This window comes from Myodes glareolus, chromosome 11, assembly GCF_982192425.1.
Source record: "Myodes glareolus chromosome 11, mMyoGla1.1, whole genome shotgun sequence".
Taxonomy (NCBI): Eukaryota; Metazoa; Chordata; class Mammalia; order Rodentia; family Cricetidae; genus Myodes; species Myodes glareolus.
Genome location: NC_142036.1, coordinates 52,427,421 through 52,446,886, shown reverse-complemented (window position 1 = coordinate 52,446,886; position 19,466 = coordinate 52,427,421). Strand labels below are relative to the sequence as shown.

Genomic DNA, 19,466 nt, shown 5'->3' with positions numbered 1-19,466 from the left:
CCTCTGTGTCTGATCTGCATGTCTGTTCCCTGCCACATTGAAAACAGCTAGTAGAATTCCTAGACATGATCCCATCTCTTGTTGGGTTTTCATCTCTCTTCCTCAGATCAGAGGGAGCAAAGATGTCATAAAATAGCTATTGAAATAGATATTTGGGCTTGATATATTTTCTAATGTGCTCCTAGATTGAGTCTTCTAAAGATAACCCAGTCAGTGAGCCATTAAGTAGACGGGCATGTAAAGTACCTTGAAATGCTTAGATTTTTCTCTTATTACATGCTTAATTTTGCTGGGATCTTCACCTTCTTCCTCCATTACAAATGGGTAATAAGAATCAACTGTATAGAATAATTCTAGGATTATTTATATCATTTTAAAATATCCAACATCTTTAGATTAAACTGTCAGGCTAGGGGCAGGGCACAAAGGAATAGTTATTTCATTTTGACCGAGATATCCTAATCTAATATTTCATCTTTCCTGTGGCAAGTCCATTAAAAGAAAAAAAGAGGCCCAGTCCTGAACCTATAAAGAAGGCTAATAAAAGAGGGGCCGACTGTGAGGCTGCGGACTAGGAGGAGCAAGCATGGGAACATGCCTCCCTCCATCAAGGTCACAGAGATACCCACCCCTTTTGTCCCATTAGAGAAGCTCTACCCAGCATAAACAAATGCCCTACTGGAATACCAGGAAAGCGATGTAGTGGACTCATGCAGAAGTGTTCTCTATAGGAGATCTGCAGTATGGAGAGTATATAAAACTATGAGGTTCCCCTCTCCCACCCCAGCATCTGCTCTGGTGTGAGCTCTTGGGGTGACTAATGGGAGCAGGACAGAAGCCTGACACTATTTCTGGTTTCAAGAGTGGAGAGAGCATTTGACGGTTTTAGAGCTTGGTCCACTCCTTTTGGTCTCTCAGGGGCACCATAAACCCTGACTGCCCTGGTGAACCAGGCACATTCTTTCAGAACCTCCATTCTCATTTGCAAAGGGCTGCAGGATTAAATACCCATGGAGTTTGGGGGAAGAACTGTGAAAGGAAGTTTTTGAAAACCACAATGTGTCTGTTCAATTTGAATTTTCAATCCCTCTAATTGTAGAGTCAGAGTTGAAATGCGTGTACACATGTGCACACTTACAGGTGCACACACGCACACACACTCACAGGATGTACACACCACCACCACCACCACAACATGGCACAGAGTGGATCATTTATGCCTTTTGTCCTCTGTTTGGAAGGGAAAAAAACATTTTAGTCTTCAGAATGATCATCCAGAATTGCTTACTGATTCCTGACTCTATGTTTTTATTTTTGTTTTGTTTTGTTTAGTTTAGTTTTGCATTTTTCAAGACAGGATTTCTCTGTGTAGCTTTGGTACCTGTTCTGGAACTCACTCTTGTCGACCAGGCTAACCTTAAACTCAGAGATCTGCCTGCCTCTGCCTCCCGAGCGCTGGGATTAAAGGCGTGCTTTACCACTGTCCAGCAATTCCAGACCTTCTGTTGTGGAAAGAAATGTAGAAAATCTGATGTGTGTGTCTATGTGAAAGTGAGCCTGAGCTGTGTGGAACCCCAGATTTAAATTTCTACTGACTTGTGTGTTTAGCTGCTGGGAGTGGGTGTGTAACGCTTGTTTTGAGCCTTCAAAACATTTGTATTTTAGCAACAGAAATGTTACTAGTCTTCAGATGTCTTTGCAAGTCCTAGACAGAGCAAAGTCTAGTTTTAGCAGGTCTAGAAATGACCGACAGTTTCACCACTAAAACAACGGTAGTGTTTTCTTGTAAATTGGTCAGATTTTTTTGCAGTCATTGTTTTTAGTAGTTTTTCATCAGTGTGCTGAAGGCATGTAAAACTGAGTCAGAGCCCTGTGAAGACAACAGAAAGTGAGTAGGCTCACAGTGTTTGCCTCAGCTGCCCCCTTCCCCTCCGAAACTTTTTCTCCTGGATGGCATGCGGAACTGACTTGGGCTCCCCAGCCACTAACTAATGGGACCTGAACTGCCCATCAGGATCCCAGCATGGGTGTGTCTTCCTCCTTAGGAGCTCTCCTCAGGAGCTGGGGGCAAGGCCATCAAATTGACTCCACCCCCACTGGTCTTGGCAGTAGGGAGGCAAGGCTAGAAAACTGGGGTGGGAAGAGGGCGATAAGCACCCTCAGGTGATGATGACACAAATCTTGATGGGTTTCAGGGAGCCCATGATGTGGTGACCTCATGTGCAGGCTGGCATGGGGTTGAACACAGGCACACAGACCCGTGGCCCTGTGCTATAGTAGCATGGAGGAAGACTGGTGAGGTGACAGCGGGGGATCTTCCAAGGATTTAAATCTTGACTCTTGGTCTTCCATGCTTGGGTGACCTTGGCTAGTTCTAAAAGTCTATTGTGATTCCATCTATCCATCCATTTAATGGGCACGGTGGCATTTAGCCTGCAGATGGTTAAGGTGAGAGATAAGGATGGTCAGGAATTTAGTAAGGACTTGGGACACTGACGGAGTTCAAGAGGAAACTGCCCCATTTTATTGGAGAACTCAGGAGCCTATCTCCTTATGGATCACTGGTGCGGTCATGTAAGAATTGGTTCTCTAATCATAAACTTGATGGTTTAGTCCTAGGGAAATGATGAGATGCTTCCCTACAGTCTCAGGTTCCTTTGTCATTAATGCAAGAATTTAAAAAGCAATAAGGAAAGGGCCACCTAGCCCTTAATTTCAGGCATACGGACCTTCTTCTCATAGATGTCTCTTATGCCGCCTGCACACCCTATACCTTTTACTCAAATCAAAGCCTTTCCCATTTTAACATGCCAGTTTCCTCTGCTTAATCCAGGCTGAGATGAATATTGAGGAGATGGCAGTTTCCTGCCTGTGATCAATTCTAATGGCTTTTGTGAAAGGAAATGGTTGTAAGTTATTATCAGTTAATTAAATGAGTGTTTCCCTTGAGTCGTGTGCCCAGGCCTGTTTAGAATCATGGAACATTAGGGCTAGTTCTGAGAGAACACATCATGGAGGCTGAGCCAGGGGTGAGGGTGACTCGTGTGACTTCTGCAAAGTGGTGCCATTGTCACAGACAGTGGCTGGGAGTGCAGGGGTGGGAGGCCGATGGAGCTGGAGTGTCATTAACAAAGTGCTGGGCCATAGGCTCCCACTATGTCGGAAGGACTGCTTTTGTGATTGTTTTTTATATTTATTCCATTTGTTTAGGAGTGGAGCCTACATGTGTGTATGTGTGTGTGTATGTATGATGGTACATATAGAGAGGAAAGAAGTCAACTCGCTGGAGTTGGTGCTCTCCTTCTACTATGTGAATCCTGGGAATCAAATTCATATTGTTAGGCTTGGTCAAGTGCCTTTGCCCTCTGAGTCGTTTGTCTGGCCCCGTTCCTCTTTCTTTCTTTCTTTCTTTCTTTCTTTCTTTCTTTCTTTCTTTCTCTCTCTCTCTCTCTCTCTCTCTCTCTCTCTCTCTCTCTCTCTCTCTTTTTCTTTCTTTCTTTCTCTTTAAACAAAACTCCGTATTTTATCCTGCAATAAACATCATTCAAGAGTATGGATGGCTGTAAAGATAGCAGTTGAGATCAGAATTTAAGATTAGTGGTATCCCTGTGGATGTTGGGGTCTCTCTGGGAACCTGACAGCTATGCCTTCTCCCTGTTCCTGGGCGGTTTCCTCCTCACAGGTGTGCCTGGTGGGAATTTCACTTCCTACCTTACTCTGGGAAATCCTGCACGGCTGGCAATGGCCCCATGCTGGGAGGCATCCTGCGAAGGTGTGAATGGATGGATGATTAGTTGATTGGCAGAAACAGAGGTTTTGCAAGTCTCAAGTAGCAGGAGAGAAGGTGTGGCTATGTAGTAGTTGGAGGGGACAGGCAGGACTTGGAGAGCAGGTTCAAGGGACGGAATTTGCCAAGAGGGGTCTGGGAAGGTTAGTGAGAGGGCCCATGTGTTCTCGAAAGTTCATAGAGGATGGTGCTTTATTCTGAAGACCCCAGAGAGGTGGGGGATGATGGGAGTGGCGCTTTGGAAGGAGTCCTTGGTCAGCCAGGTGTAGACATTCTTTGCCTACTTTGTGTGTGTTTTGGGGAGGGTGCTCACATCTGGAAGATAAAGAGTCTTGTGCGAATGGAATGTTCCAGTGCTGCAGGAGGTTGAAAAGACAAATTCGCAGGGTATGCAGAGCTAGAGCGGCTCCAAGATGTTTAGTTTTTGAGGTTACAAGAATGGCAGATTTAGTGATTCTGCAGTAACCGGAAACTTAGGTGAGTTTGGAATCAGAGCCATTAGCGTTCTCAGAGATCACTTAACACAGGATTCTGAGGTGATGGCTCACGGTCTGACTGTGGTCGAGTTTTCCAGAACTTTGAAAAGCACCAGATGCCACCCGCCCCCATTTCCTCAGTTAATTCAGTCTGAGGATTGTTGGTAGGGTCTTGGTGTCTGTGTCTTCTACTTTCGTCTCTCAGAGATGTTGAGTGACTTACTTACCCAGGGTCACAGACAAGAGAGGACATATCTAACTCTTGAGTCTAATCCTCTTCTGGCGTTGCTCCCAGAGAGATGCAGTGGAGACGTTAAGATAGGGAGGTGAAGTTTCGGAGTACAGATTCCTGTGGACACAACCTACATATGTCTTTTCAAAGGAAGATATACAAATGGCCAAAATACACAGTGCCACTGAGGACCTACATATCAAAGACACAGTGAAATATCATCTCACTCCAGTTAGAATGGTTATTACAAAAAGTTCTAGTGAGATTGTGGAGAAAAGAAAGAGAGAGAGAGAGAGAGAGAGAGAGAGAGAGAGAGAGAGAGAGAGAGAGAGAATGAGCGAGTGCGTTACAGGAGCTTGAGAGAGCTGAAGAAGAGCGAGGAGGGCCATGAAAGAGTGGTGTTCAGAAGCCTTGGTCCTGAGAGAGTCCAGAACACACTTGTGTTTTGATGGTGAAGATGGAGCAGTCATTGGATGTGAGCTGAGGCTATAAGAGCTAGTTAGATGATGGGGGAGGCAGAGCATCAGATTATAAAAGAGAGCATGTAGAAGGAATGTATTAGTTAAATTTTTGGTTTATTGTCTTTTTCTTATGATGTGAGTAAGACTTTTGGGTGTGAATGCTATTTAAAGTGGCTGGGTCATGAAAGAGGGGTTTATGAGCTCAAGTAATTGAAAACTCAAGAAGACTAGAGCATATAACAGGAGCCACAGGTTGAAATATTATCAAAGCTTGAGGTCTCCTCCTGTCTCTTTACCTCATCCTCTAGTTTTGTATGATATCGAGGGTGCCAGATTCTTTGAAGTTGATGTCCTAGAGTGAAGTTAAGCAGGAAGCGAGACGTTGTCTCTTTCTTGCATGTCTAGAATTCCTAGTTATATCTACTTAAATTTCATGCCCAAACTTGAACTAGCAATGACCAAGAAGAGAACATGACATTGTGTTGATAGCCAAGTAGAGGAACAGTGTCAGTTCTAGGCTGGTGTGCTAGTTATGTATCACTGTGGTAGAATACTTGACAGAAGCAACTTAAAGACGGGAGGGGTTACTTTGGTTCACAGTCCATCGCGGGAACTTGAGGAAGCATGTTCCATTACAGCTGCAACCCCCGGGGCACAAAGTGACGAGCGTCTCTACTCAACTTGCTTTTTCCTCTTTCTTTGGTCCAGGACACCAGCCAAGGGAATAGTACCGCCCACATTATGGTGGGCCTCCCCCCCCCCCGCCAAGAGAACCTCGTCTAGATAGTTCCTCCCAGATGTGCCCATAGGCTTCTTCTCCTCAGTGATTCTCAATCAAGTCAATTTGACATAGCTGGCTGTCACAGTCTGTCATTGTGGCTATAGGACCTTGTGCCCTGATTAATCCTAGGTCACAAGTGCATCCTGTAGTTGGGGTAGGGTCCTAGCTGACCCAATGGTCAGGAGCTGCTCTAGGTGTTGCAGTATGTATCATGATCTAGAGAGACAGTTTCCACCAAAACTGTGGGGGACAGAACTGGAGTCAGTGAGTGGAAGTTACCGCTCTCATTACATTCTGCTCATAGGGAAAGAGTTTCCCGTGAAGCACCGGGATGCAGCAGGCCTGTTGTTGATGTAGGCAGTCAGCTTTCAGTGGTGTTGTCAAGCAAACACCAGGAATAAGTGACAATAGCTAATCTATCTTAACCAGCTCTCAGACCTCGTTTCTTTATAACACAGTAAAGAATGCATCTTTACATTAAAATTCAGGGCACACTTGCATGCATATTAAAATGCAAACAAAAATGCCATGAAACTGGGGCTTGGGGAGAGAGCTCAATGCACAAAGAGCCTGGTTCACAAATATGAGGGCCTGAGCTTAGACTCTCAGCACCACAGAGAAGGTGCTGTGTATCTGTCGAGGCAGAGACAGGTGGATTCTTGGAGCTCATTGGCCAGGCATGAGCTCCATGCTCAGTGTGCGACCATGCCTCAAAGAACAAGGTAGAGAGCAGAAAGACTCCTCATGTTGGTTGCTGACCTTCATACATACATGTATATATGCGTGTCCATATACACACAAGAACACACAGAAGAGCGAGTATATATAAATTTTTACAAAGCAATGCTTTTCCTTAAAGCTTGCTGTGCTTACATTTTCTGTTCTGTTGGATTCTATTTAAAAATCCCCGTGGTCCACAATCTACTAACATGTTTTCCCGTCCCTATGATTAAGCCTTGACCTACAGTTTGAAACTCTGTGCTTAGGTTCCCTGTCCAAGCACATCGGCTCCAGATGGACAAGGCTTGAAGATGGGGCTTGAATCTGACTTCTCATGAGGATGGTAATAAAGGTGGAAAATGAGGAGGTAAACCTGTTGTATGTGTGTGAGCACCCTGTCATCTGTCAGAGAGCTCCCAGCCCCTTGGGGTGAAGTGGCCATCTTTGTGGACCCTCTGGGCATTGTTGGCAAAGGTTCACACACTGGTTGTGGGTGCAGGATGGCAGAGGTGGCCTGGCAGTCTGTCTGTCCGCAGGCTATCAATGGCTGTGCCAGCACTCAGGGCAGTTTGTGCTGTGGGGTTGAGTGAGTGTCTGCATTCCTTGTCAGGCCTCTTTGCTGAAGGTGAGGGAGTGGCTTTTAAAAATATCTTTTTGACTCGAAACAAGTCAAGGCGGAGAGGGGAGACAATTAAACTCTGACATCCTGTTTAGTCATCTCTCCAGAGACGGTTATTTTCAGAACCACTCAGTGGAGGTTCACAGGGGGTGTCAAGGTAGTTAGTATGACATTGTAAGTTAGTGTTCGTCACGATACAAGCAGGTTGGGCTGAGCATGGAAGGGATTTACAGTATGGTAATCTCACTGAGCGCAGATTCTATGCAGAGGAAGGCAGAGTTCAAGAACCGGCTGCCACAGTACAGAGGTAAAGCCTTCAAAGAGTAAAGAGCGGTCACACTGCATTGTGAGAAGTATCTAATTGGAGTGCGATGTAAGAATAATATATGCCATAGTGACTTAGCAAAGACCAGTCCACTTTGAGGGGTCTTTGTTTACCTGTCGATACAATTAGAGCAATAAGTAGCACTGTTAAGTTCTGTAGTAGAAGTTGGGCAAGCCTCGCGCTGTTCCCTGAACTCGCAGAGAACAGGGAAGCTCTGGTGGTGGAGGACCGGGCCACTCCAGTGCCAAATGCAGTAGAATCACACAGGTCCTCCAGTGCAAAAGTCCTCTGTTGTAGCATGCGGTTTGCAGCTTATTTAAAGTGCTCTTCTGCCCCCAGAGGTCACCAGTCTATACTTAGCTGGACTTTCTTCTCGTAGGTGAAAGGTCAAAGGCAGAAGTGGAACCATGAGCGAAATCAGAAGGATTTATTCGAGGACACGTGTAAATGCACATATTTTAATTTACAGGCATCTTCGTGCTGCAGGGTTTTGAAATATGGGTGGACAGGGAGTTTAGGAAAAGGCCAGAGCCGGCCAGCTTAGGTATTTGGAGATGCAGCGGGCCTGCAGGGCACGGTTCCACTCTGGGTGTTCAGCTGTGTGAGGGTCTTTAGAAGACAGTCCTCATGTCTCAGCTGACAGATACCCTCAAGGGCTGTTGAGCAGTCAAAATGAGCTAATCCTAGTCATGGACTATGCTGGTTGAAACAGATGAAACTCTTCATACGTTTTCCTTCACAAAACTAGACCTTTGGAGTTGACTGAGCCACATTTGCTCATCCCCCTGTTTGTTGCCATTGTCCCTCCAACTCACTAACTTGCCATGTGGTTTAATTGCCCCTACTAGAGATGCACATAAGATGAGGTGGCTCCAAAGCAAGCAGCAACGCTTGCTCCTGTACATCAAGCCATGCAAACGAGGGAGAGAAGGCAACTCAAGAGGAAGCCCTGGGTAGACCATTTCCAAGCGTCCCCCTTGCTCAAGATTTCTCTTATTTCTTTGTCTCTCTGCTGTGCAATGGAAAATTCGGATCCAGTTTGTGCCTGTGATTTATGCATTTAGGCCTCTCTGTAAGGAATTATTTAAGACCCACAGAATCATTATTAAAATGTAATGTGCTGTTTTTTTCTCTTCCTAGGTGGACCTGGAGCCCGAGGGGAAAGTGTTTGTGGTAATAACCCTCACAGGGAGTTTCTCTGAAGGTAAGAGAGAGTTTTGAGTGGTTTCTGGTGTGTGTAGTTTAGTCCATAATTAAGAGGAATGTGTGTCGATGGAAGTTATAACAGGGGCAGTTCTCGAAAGATGCTTTAAACCCACCCGTGTAACTTGGGTTGACTGAACTCTGTTGCCCAGAGTCTGCCATTTCGGACTACCGAGGTAAATGTCATTTGTAGATCTGCCAGCCTTGGGTTTTGCTGTCACACTCACCGACTTTTTGCTCTTATCCATCATCTCCCATCTGAACTGTGGGAGTGTTTTGTTTTTTTTGAGTCAGGCCTATTAAATTCTACTCCAGATTCTGTTTCTGTGCCAGGTCTTAGCTCGCCTGTAAAAGAAATTTGAGGACCACGTTCTCTTTTTCGTTATCTCCCCTTCATTGTTCTCCCTGAAGAGTTTCTGTGCTTTAGTTGATGCTTTCAAACTGTCTTCCACAACCAGAAGCCAGTTTTGAAAATCGAGGCAAAAGACATGTATGTGAAATGAAAGACCCAATGTGAGTAATTCGATCTTTCAAATAATTCAGTAAATGACCCAGCTCTGCAGTCCAAGATACAGAAACCCCTACCTTTTTGAAGGTCTCTTGTGCTTTCTACTGGTCATTCCTGCTGCTCAGGGTGATAAGACTTTCTCACTCCTGTGGAGTATTTTCTTTTTCTTTTTTCTTTTTTTTTTCTTTTAAAAGAAAAGTCTTTAATTGTGGGCTTGCTTACAGTTTTGGGGTAATTATCGTATCATAGTTAATTATCATAATCATGGGAGGAGAATGACTGCCCCCGGGGTGCTGGAGCAGTAGCTGAGAGCTACCTCCTGGTCCATAGGCAGAGGGAGGGGGCAGACAGACAGACTGGGGACCTGGAATGGGCTTTTAAAACATCCAAGCCCATTCATGGCGCTGCACTCCCTCCAACAAGGCCACACCTCCTAGTCCTTCTAATCCTCTCAAATAGTCGCACTCGCTGGTGACCATTCATTCAAATGTATGCACCCACGGGAGCCATTCTTTTCTTTCTTTTTTATTATTACTTAAAAAAATACCAATCCAAACTCCCACTCCCTCCCCTCTTCTTAGTCCCCTCCCTCTCCCTTCACAGATCCTCCCCCCCACCCCTCCAATCCTAAGAGAGTACCATGTACCCTACCCTGTGGAAAGCCCAAGGCCCTCCCTACTACATCTAGGTTGAGCAAGGTTTACATCCAAAGAGAACAGGATCCCAAGAAGCCGGTACATGCAGTAGAAACAAATCCCAGTGTCACTGTCAGTGGCCCCTCAGTCTGCGCCAGCTGTCAACCCCCTTCAGGGGGCTTGGTTGTTCCCATGCTCGTTCACTCCCAGTCCAGTTGGAGTTGGTGAGCTACCATTAGCTCAAGCAAACTGTCTCAGTGGATGACCCCTTCATGGTCTTAAATTCCTTGTTCATACTCTCACTCCTTCCTATGGAGTATTTTCACCCATTCTAGAAGCTCATGTAAATGGAATTGTATAGCATGTTATTGAGGGAATCTAGTTTCTTTTGCTCAGCATCATTTCTGAAGGATTCATTCATGCCATTGTGCACATCAGTATTTTTGTCTCTGTTGTTAATAATATTTCATTACATGAATCCACACCCATTTGTTTAGACATTGGGGTTTTCCCTGTCAGCATCTGTTATGAACAGTGCTTCTGTAACCATCCTTGAACTTGAGTTTTGTGAGTGTGCGCTTTTCATTGCTTTTGGGGAAATTGGTAAGAGTGGACTTGCAAGGCATTAGAGTGGTATGCATTTAGTTTTATGGTCTCGCAGATGGTTTTTTGAAGTGGTTCTTGTTTATTATACCCTCACTAGCAATCTACTGATGTTCTAGGCCCTCCATGCTCTTACCAACACTTGGTGTGATCATTTGTTTTAACATTGCATGCTCTGATGGATGGGAAATGGTGTTTTGTGACCATAATATGCATTCTGGTGATGTAGAGAACTTTCTTGTGTGCTTATTGGCCATTTCTGTTTCTTTTATAGATATGTTACTTTAAGTCTTTTGCCCTATCCTCTAAACATTGCAAATTATTTATGATTTTTCTTTTATGCTCAGGATTAAACCCAGGACCACATACTTACTAGTTAGAGCACCCCACCATGGAGGCAATCCCCAGCCCCAAGTTAGATAAAAACGCCAAATGCCTTTTTACTACAATTTATAAGAGTTCTTACGCTTTCTCAATGAGAGGCCTTTGTGGAAACACACACTGCAAGCTGTCTGTCCCGTGTCCCTGTGCCTCCCTCTGTGTCATCTTACTGCGGGTTGACGTGGGGGTCTTGTGGGTGTTCTGCAAGTGTCCTGCACTCAGCTCACGCTCACCCCTCTTCCGCCTTCTCTTTTTTAGACGGGACCTTCCTATGTTGCTTAGATAAGCCTTTAAACATGTCACCCGGCTGCCTCAGCCTGACAAACTTTTAATTTAGGTTTCCACATGTTTTAGAATTGGGGAGTTCTTAGTTACAGTCAGGCTCAATGTGTCAGCATCATCTTTCATATTTTGCCCATTTTGTGTCTTTTTTATAAAGCTTATCTTGGGGATTCACAGAGGTAGTCACAGTTTCACTTTTTCTTTTTTTCTTTGAGGCAGGGTTTCTCTTGCAGCTTTGGAGCCTGTCCTGGAACTAGCTCTTATAGACCAGGTTGGCCTCGAGCTCACAGAGATCTGCCTGCCTCTGCTTCCCGAGGGCTGGGATGAAAGGTGTGCACCACCACTGCCAGGCCACAATTTCACTTTTACATTGCGGCCAATGTGTCACCTTAATGTGATATATTCCATGATAAAACAGGAATTCAGCGTATAGTCCCGGATTCTAGTCTTGTTATTATAGGACCACTTGTGGTAGAAGATCCCCATTCCCATTGAACAACCACAGAACTTTGGTTGAAAATCCAATTACCACCTGGGTGGGCCTGCTTTTGTGTTCTCTATCTGTTATGTTGATCTGTTTGTCCGTCTTTGGCTAATACCACACTGCCCTTCTCACTGTCCATTTGTAATTAAGACTTAAGCTTAAGCAGCGTGGGTATCCCTGTTTGTTTCCGTCTTACGTAAGGTCATGCTACCTATTCTTGGTATTTCCCGTTTTGATGTTGGTTTTAGCATCAGCTTATCATTTCACACAAGAACCTTCTGAATTTTGGAATGAAACTGGATTGATTTTGCAGTTTGCCCATTCTCAGTGTCTTCGAGTCAATGAACATGGTACACCTCTCCACGTAATGGCTTCTGATGTTGCTCAGCAGTATAATTAGAATGATCACCATTATATACTTTTCAATATAGAGCTTGATCAAGCTTTAAAATATTATTGCTAGCTACTTCTAGCTTTGTGATGTTGGGAATGGAATTTTGGGGATTTCATTTTAAAAATAGTTATAGAAATTGGGTTTTTTTTGGGGGGGAGACATTGGCTTTACATGCTGTGGCCTTACTACTAAATTCACACCACTTCTACTAGCTGTGTGTGTGTGTGTGTGTGTGTGTGTGTGTGTGTGTGTGTAGTAACCATGTTGTCTGTGGACAAACACAAGTTCATATGCTTATGCCCTTTTAAATGCCCCATTGTAACCCCAGGTCACTACAAGCTTGTCTCATGCCTACCCTTTCTAAGGAGGAAGAATTGTTATTCTCCTGCCTCAGCCTGCCATCATAATCATATTTCTCCTTCCTTAAGATGGCAAATCTTTAACCACTAGGCTCTTTACCTGTAGATATTTCCCAGACTGACTTCATCAAAATGAAACCCTTGCTGGCTCTTGTTTATCTTTTAGCTCCTTATTTTTTTTTTAAAGTAGGAGTGCCTGTTAAATTCTGGCAGGTGCTTTTTCTTGAAGCCAGGGTCCTACAGGCCTTCTTGTATTTCTTCTCTCTCTCTTTTTTTTTCTAGCAAGTAGTCACATCATTGGCTGATCCTCTTAAAGGCATGGCATCTTTCAAGAATGGAACTGTTTCATTTTTCTTAGTCCAGGGCAAATATTATAGCCCTAGGTCACAGTGCTTATTCCCCAAGCTCAGTCAATCTGGTGATTTATTAGGAATACCAGTGATTTTATGTCCTTTTAACTTTTTAATGTTTTAGCTCCCACAGTTTCAGGACATCTCGAGTCTCCCTTGTACACATACAGTTAAGGAAGATGTGTGCATTGAATGAGTTGACAGATTGAAGTCCTGTCTGTGAAGACCCACTCCTTTCTGTGATTTCCTCAATGTCTGGCCATCTAGCGGTCCTGAATTTTACCATTCCGTTCCTCAAACTGATGTAACTGTGGCTTCCTCTGTATCTTGGGAGGATAATCGAGAGAAACGCTAATGAACAGGGCTCTTGCCCACTGCGGTTCTCTTCTCTCAGTGTCTGAGTCTCCCTAGTTTGCACCTGGGTTAGGTTGTTCTTTGGTTCTTCTATTTTCAACTAGCTATTTTCAAAATATTATCCAGATATTGTAATTATCCAGTGTCAAGATCTACCATTGTTGAAGTCCCATGGAGATTTTCTAACATGTAGGTTGTTTGCATGCTTGGTGTTGATGTTTTGCAAATCGGATCCAGTCACTTTGTGAGGCAGTGTTCTCCCTTCCTCTCCGCCAATGTCTCTTCCTCATATGGAGAAATGGTTTTAGTGTGAAGGTTTGCACTCTGTCGACTCAGCTCATTAAATGCTGCCCTTTGTGAGCCACTAAACATAGCAGAAAACCTGGTCTCGTCAGACATACAAAAATCAACCAGATAACAGTTTGAAGGTTTCCTGTCTACCCTCAGCAATTTTCTTTTGCTTTATCTGGGGACAAATGAATGGACTCTTGGCCCAGTGGAATAAAATTAATATAGTATTGCATGCACGAGCCGTGATACAGGGAAACCCAGAAGTGAGAAAAGAGGCCGGAAGGGGAGCGGGTGAGATTCTGAAAGTGTGGTCTCACCTTCCTGCACTGCTGGGGGGGCCAATGACATAGTCACGCATGCTATGGCTGACCTGGCTGTGCTGTAGACATTGTGGGGGCATGTTTAAGGTCCACACTAGCTCTCTTGGACAAGATGCTACTAAGATGTATCTTCCTTAATCGTGCTGACCTGAGAAAATACCTCATCTTCTCTCTGTGTTTAGTCCTAAATTTTAGTGATAAGAAGGAAGAAATGGCAGATTATTTGGGCTGCATTTTCTTAGGTCATAGCAATTGTATTTTGTTTAGAGCTGACCCTGTGACAGGCTGAGTTCATCTGCGGCAACTATATATCCCATTAAAGTAGCGTCCTTTCTCCCTGTCTCCATTCCGAGTCCGAACAGTTGCTGATGAGGAAGCCAGTGAGTTCATGGACTAAGGACACTGTGCCAACAGAGTCTGTGTCTTAGTCCTCTACCGCTAGGTGTGTCGGCTTGTTTGAAAAGATGCTAGGGCCTATTTTGCACTTGGCAAATAGACTTTAGTGTTGAAACTTTAGGAACAGTGGCTTCTATGTGTGGGACTGGTTTTAGGAAGCTTGGAGCTGTTCTGTCTCAATGGGAGCATTGTCTTTCCAGTTTGGATTCCAGTTTGAGCTTTTGTCTCAGAATGCAGTTCTCTCAGCAATGCAGAGGATGGGATTCATTTTCTCTCTCCCTCTCCCACTCTCTCTCCCTCTTTCCCCTCTTCTCTCCTCATTATCCTCCCCCAATGCTAGCTAAAGCACCTGCCACAGCCGTGGCAGGAGCCTGGACTTGGCGCTAAGAGTGTGTCTGTGTTGGGCTTGGTCCCAGTAGTTCCCTTATGTTATCCCAGAGATAGCATGGCACACATAGTGTGGAGGTGCTGAAGGTGGAGGCATGCTGATGGGGGACATATAGAGACTGGGGCAGGACAGTCCCATTTGTCACTGCCACTGTAACTGTTGAACAATGCTGTCTTTCTTTCTCCGAAGGGCGCCGAGTTACTAAATTGCAGAGTCACACACTACTTCTAGAACTGGAAATGATGATGGGGTACCAGGGAAGATTCTTATTGTGTATGTGTAGCATGTGTGCAACATGTGTGTGCATGCATGTGTGAGTACGTGCACATGTATGTGGAGGCCAGAGGTTGACGTTAGGTGTCTTTTTTCAAATACTCTCCACCTTGCTGAAGCTGGAGCTCATTGATTCAGCGAGACTGGCTGGCCAGCAAGCCTAAGGGTCCTTCTGTCTGCCTCTCCAGCTCTGGGATTCCAGGCATGCACCTTTGCCTACATCGGGCTTTTTTCAAACACGGGCGATGGGAATGGAATGCAGCTCCTCATGTTTGTGCATTCAACACGTTACCAAATGATCGTCTCCCCAGCCCCCGGTGAAGAATTTAAGGAGAGAGAAGCACCACCTGATTTGGTGTCAGTTGCTTTAAAGGCTTGGGAGGAGAGTGTTAGATCGCAAGCGCTCAGAATGCAGAGTGCCATTAGGAGACTATAAGGGAAAACTGCTGGGCGTGAACAAAGTTGGAATATGAGGGGATAGAGAAGAATGGGCAGCACTGAGCCATGTATGGAAGCCAAATCAATAGGACTTGGCAATCCACCGAGCGCCAGGGATGAAGGAGGAGTCCCGAGAATTGCTCAGATGGTAGCTAGGGTCATGGATAGAGTAGAAACATCAGAGAGAGGATAATGAATTTAGGCTGGAGCAGGTGGAGTTTGAAGTATTTGTGAGAAATCCAGGAAGCCATGTCCGAGTTGAACTGGAAATGAAAGTCTGGACTGTGGCCAAATGTTGCTTCTGGGAGCAAACTCTAAGTACCAGATGGAACTGAGAAACATGGGTGGAGAGTCCAGTGAGAGCCAGGCCTGACCAGCATTGTAGCTCTGTGGAACACCAACATCTAAAGACTTTAGCTTATAGTGTGTCAAATCAACTCAAACTCTGTGGAGGATTCATTTATTGATCCCTCATCTTACTAATGCAGTCCTTACTGAAACAGTAATATTGGGATGCTTACCGTATCCTAGGCAGTTTCTCTAAGGTCACGTAACATGCTCCATGGCATGAGGATGTTTGCTGATGGAGATTGAATAAATAATGTAACATGAAAGGCTTTATAAAGTAGTGTTTACACTAAAATAGATTTTTATAAAAACTTCTAGAAATCATTGCTTGGTAGAAGTCACTAGGGTAGGCCTGGAAGAGAAGCCGCTCATGACTGAGGAAGGTTTACCCCTGGGGCGAGCAGCATTGTTACTGTGAAAAGACTGTTTTATGTCAATCTTTTCCTTTTTTGGCCCAGTATTTCTGGGGCTTCTGGTTTAATCCGGATGGGATTTATGGCAGCAGCAAAGCAGACCTGGATTTTAATAGACTTTAGATGCCGCTAATTGATGTGGCTGCATCAATGGTTATCACAGTGTTGGACTGGGTTCCTCCCAGAGCCGGGCAGCCAAAGAGAATTTCAAAGTAAAGGGAAGTGACAGAGATGTGTCAGATTAAACACATAGCTACTTTATTTGGAAGTGATACCCCTTCACTCAAGCATGGGTGGAGAAGATGTTGCTGTATCCTTCCGTTATTGGAAAATACAGGGTGGTGTTTACAATTTGGAGAGAATGTGGGTTTGTCTGGACTCAGGGTTCCTCAACCTTAGGTGTTTGGCCTACAGCGTGAAAACCCCACACGACATGCCACCTGATGGAAGCCCATGCTATCAGCGAGGAGGGAGACTGGTCTTGAGTCTAGTTAGGCTTCCAGATCCAACCATGGGTTCCAGGGGACAGAAGAAGATCTCAAATGCCACTGGACAATGTAATCAGCAAAATCCACAGGGAGGACATTTTAAAGAAGAGAGATTTGGTTTCTTTGACCACAACTTGAAAGAAAAAAAAAAGAACCAAAATAATAAAAAAGAGACATTTTAATCAGGTGTAATGTATGGATCATTTTTATGGATAGTAATTATATGGAATTGTTAACATTATTTAAGTGGGTTTGTAGCATTGTAATTGTTTAAGATATAATGAACATCTATTAGAAATTTATATTTACTAACAAAATGTTAGAACATCTGTGGCTTATATGGATAGGGTTAACCATGAGTAGATTGAGTGTGTGTGTGTGTGTGTGTGTGTGTGTGTGTGTGTGTACTTGTGCTTGTAGAGTTTAGAGATCAGGTCTTCCTCCATCACTGTCTACCTTACTTTTTGAAGTTAGTCTCATCAAACCCAGAACTTACCAACTCAGTAAGGCTATACCTACCAAGTGAACCCTGTGTTTCTGTTTCGACGTCCCCTGAGGACCACAGGTATGTGCCACCACACCTGGCTCTTTAGGTTGGTGCTTGGGATCTGAACTCAGGGCTTCATCATGAACTGTAAGCACTTTCTCAACTGAGTCCGCTCCTCAGTCCCTGTGAATTGATTATTGAATTTAGTAATTGCACATTGTGCATGCGTTTCTTGTGTTGTCCAGTCTAATTTTGCCTGGTTTTGCAGTTGTCATTAATAAGAAAGTGAAAAGCAAAATAAAATGAAATAAGAAAATACTTATCTTTGAAACAAATACCGGAATCTGGGCTGCTTGTATGACATCAAAAACGCTGCCTTAACTTCAAACACTCGTGCTGCTGTTCCTCTATAAATTGAAGCTGGGGAGTGGTATTTTGAAGGAGGCTATTTTATTCTCAATTTTCAACTTTTTAATGTATTATGAAAAGGTACATTAAAAATTGAGTGTCTGAAGGACTTGAGAAAGATTTTTAATATGCCCACGTGCTAAGCTGTGAGTCAAAAGCTGCAGGTAGGGAGCGGGAGGGAGAGTCCCGCCTGCCATGAAGTTCTCATGCGACATGACAGCTGGATCAGCTCCTAACAGTTACATAACATCTAAGAGAGTTTCCTGAGCTAGCCAAGTAAATCGAAAGAATTGGTAATAATAGAAGTATCTTCTTCTTTTCTTTTTTGAGACAGGGTTTCTCTGTAGCTTTGGAGCCTGTCCTGGAACTAGCTCTTGTAGACCAGGCTGGCCTCTAACTCACAGAGATCTGCCTGCCTCTGCCTCCCGAGTGCTGGGATTAAAGGCGTGCGCCACCACTGCCCAGCTAATAGAAGTATCTTTATAAAGGTAGAATGACGGAGGTCCCTCAGGGCTTGTTTCTTCTCTGCTATCGACAAAGCCTCTGTGAAAATACTACATTCTGTACCAGTCTCAGGGAAGACACAATGAAAACAAACCCACAAAACCCTTGCTAGTTGTGGATTTGAAGCTTGTCTAGGTGGAAAGGGGAGTGCGCGTCTTCTGCTTTTGCCTAAATCTTGCGTCGCCATGTGCCTCTTTGACTCATTGCTTAGACCTGACACGCTTCTCAGGGGCGATGCGGAGCAGACACTGGAGGTTAGCAACCTCTTTGCAGGCAGCGTGCTAGAGTGCAGGGTAAGATTCTGACTACAACTCTTGCCTCAGCTTCCAGCTCATGTTGCTTCCTGTCTCAAACCGCTGCTGTATGATCGTGAAGGCCTCTCAGACAGTGCGACCCATGGATGGAGAAGTCAGACGAAGTGTGAAGCTGCTTGGAATCTGCAGCCCGCAGCCTCACACTCATCTCAGGCTTCTCACGCCTGCCGTGCTGGAGGGAAAATGGTTACCTTTGCTTGTAGTTGATTTATAGCAAATTTTTTTTTGCCATCTTTGAAGCCCTATGACAGCTTCTTGGCTTCAATTTTTGAAAATTAGCTGCAAGTTTTATTCACCGTGTGTATTGCATTAGTCTCAGGAATGTGAATACTTAGTGTTCTTGCAGGCTTGAGCAATCCTTGTGGCTGCCGTTAGTGAAGACAGGGAAGAGGAGCTGTGGAAGTGACAGAAGAGGAAGCAGGAAAGGAAGGAATGATATTCCCTTCTCTGCTCCATAGCAGCTGGCATACTTGAGGAACACCTTCTGGGGACTGGAAGTGCCACACTCACTCTCGAAGGCAGCCTTGCTTCATTTATTCTTCCTGGTGACAGGATGGCCTCTTACCCGAGTCTCAGAGTCCCTGCCATCCTGTAGGTTACCTCATTTGCTTCCAACACACTGTGTGGCTAGTGTGATCCTTGGGGTACAAGAGTTGACTCTGGAGATATTGCCTTCTCTATGGCCCACTGGAAAATAAACATCAGAGCCACACTCCAGTAAGAGTGACCCCAAGATCTTCTCAGGGTACTCATCGGTCCAGAGCTGGGAAGCCTGGGATTGAGGGATTAAGGTTAACGAGGGTCCACTTGATGCTATGTGCTGTGTGGTGAGGGGTAGGGGGAGAGAAAGAGGGTGGGGCGGAGGATAGGGAGGAGGAGGGATTTGAACTTACTTTGATAACAACTGTGATAATGATGATTTATTTAAAAAAGACAGAACCCCTATGACCTAATCACCTCCCATTGCTCCACATGCCAGCACTTGAGTCGAGGCTTGTGTTGTTTTCCACATTTGAGCTTCAGGGAGCACATTAACACCACAGCCCAATGCTTGAGTGTCCAGTGGTGGCATAGGGCCACCCTCTTGAGAGTCGCACTTTTGCGATGCTTTCTGGTCTCACGATTCCCTCCCCCCAACCCCTTCTTTGATTTGAAGATCCACATCACCTGGGAAGGTGATTCCTGCATGCACGAGGCCCCAGTCAGGAGTTTCATCAGACTGAGGTTAGGATTTACCCAAGTTGACTGCCATCATGGGGCCAGTAGAGCCCCTTAATGGAGACCAGAAGCTAGAGCCAAGAGTCCAGGGTAGGGCATGATGGTGTATCTACCTACTTATACCCCATACTCTATTTTCTGTTCTCCTACTGTTTTGTTGATTTTTTTCTTTTTAAATATGTCATCAAAATGTGACCCTGCAGACTGAAGAGAGTCCTGAGGATGC

The 19,466-nt window shown here is 44.8% G+C and overlaps 1 protein-coding gene across 1 annotated transcript in view; it reads left to right on the top strand.

Moving 5' to 3' along the window:
- Prkch (protein kinase C eta) overlaps nucleotides 1–19,466 on the top strand; it is a 202,015-nt gene that overhangs the window by 51,913 nt on the left and 130,636 nt on the right. The window contains exon 2 of the mRNA XM_048415632.3: nucleotides 8,542–8,605. Coding sequence (XP_048271589.1) covers nucleotides 8,542–8,605 — 64 coding nt within the window. The remainder of the gene's footprint in view (nucleotides 1–8,541; nucleotides 8,606–19,466) is intronic.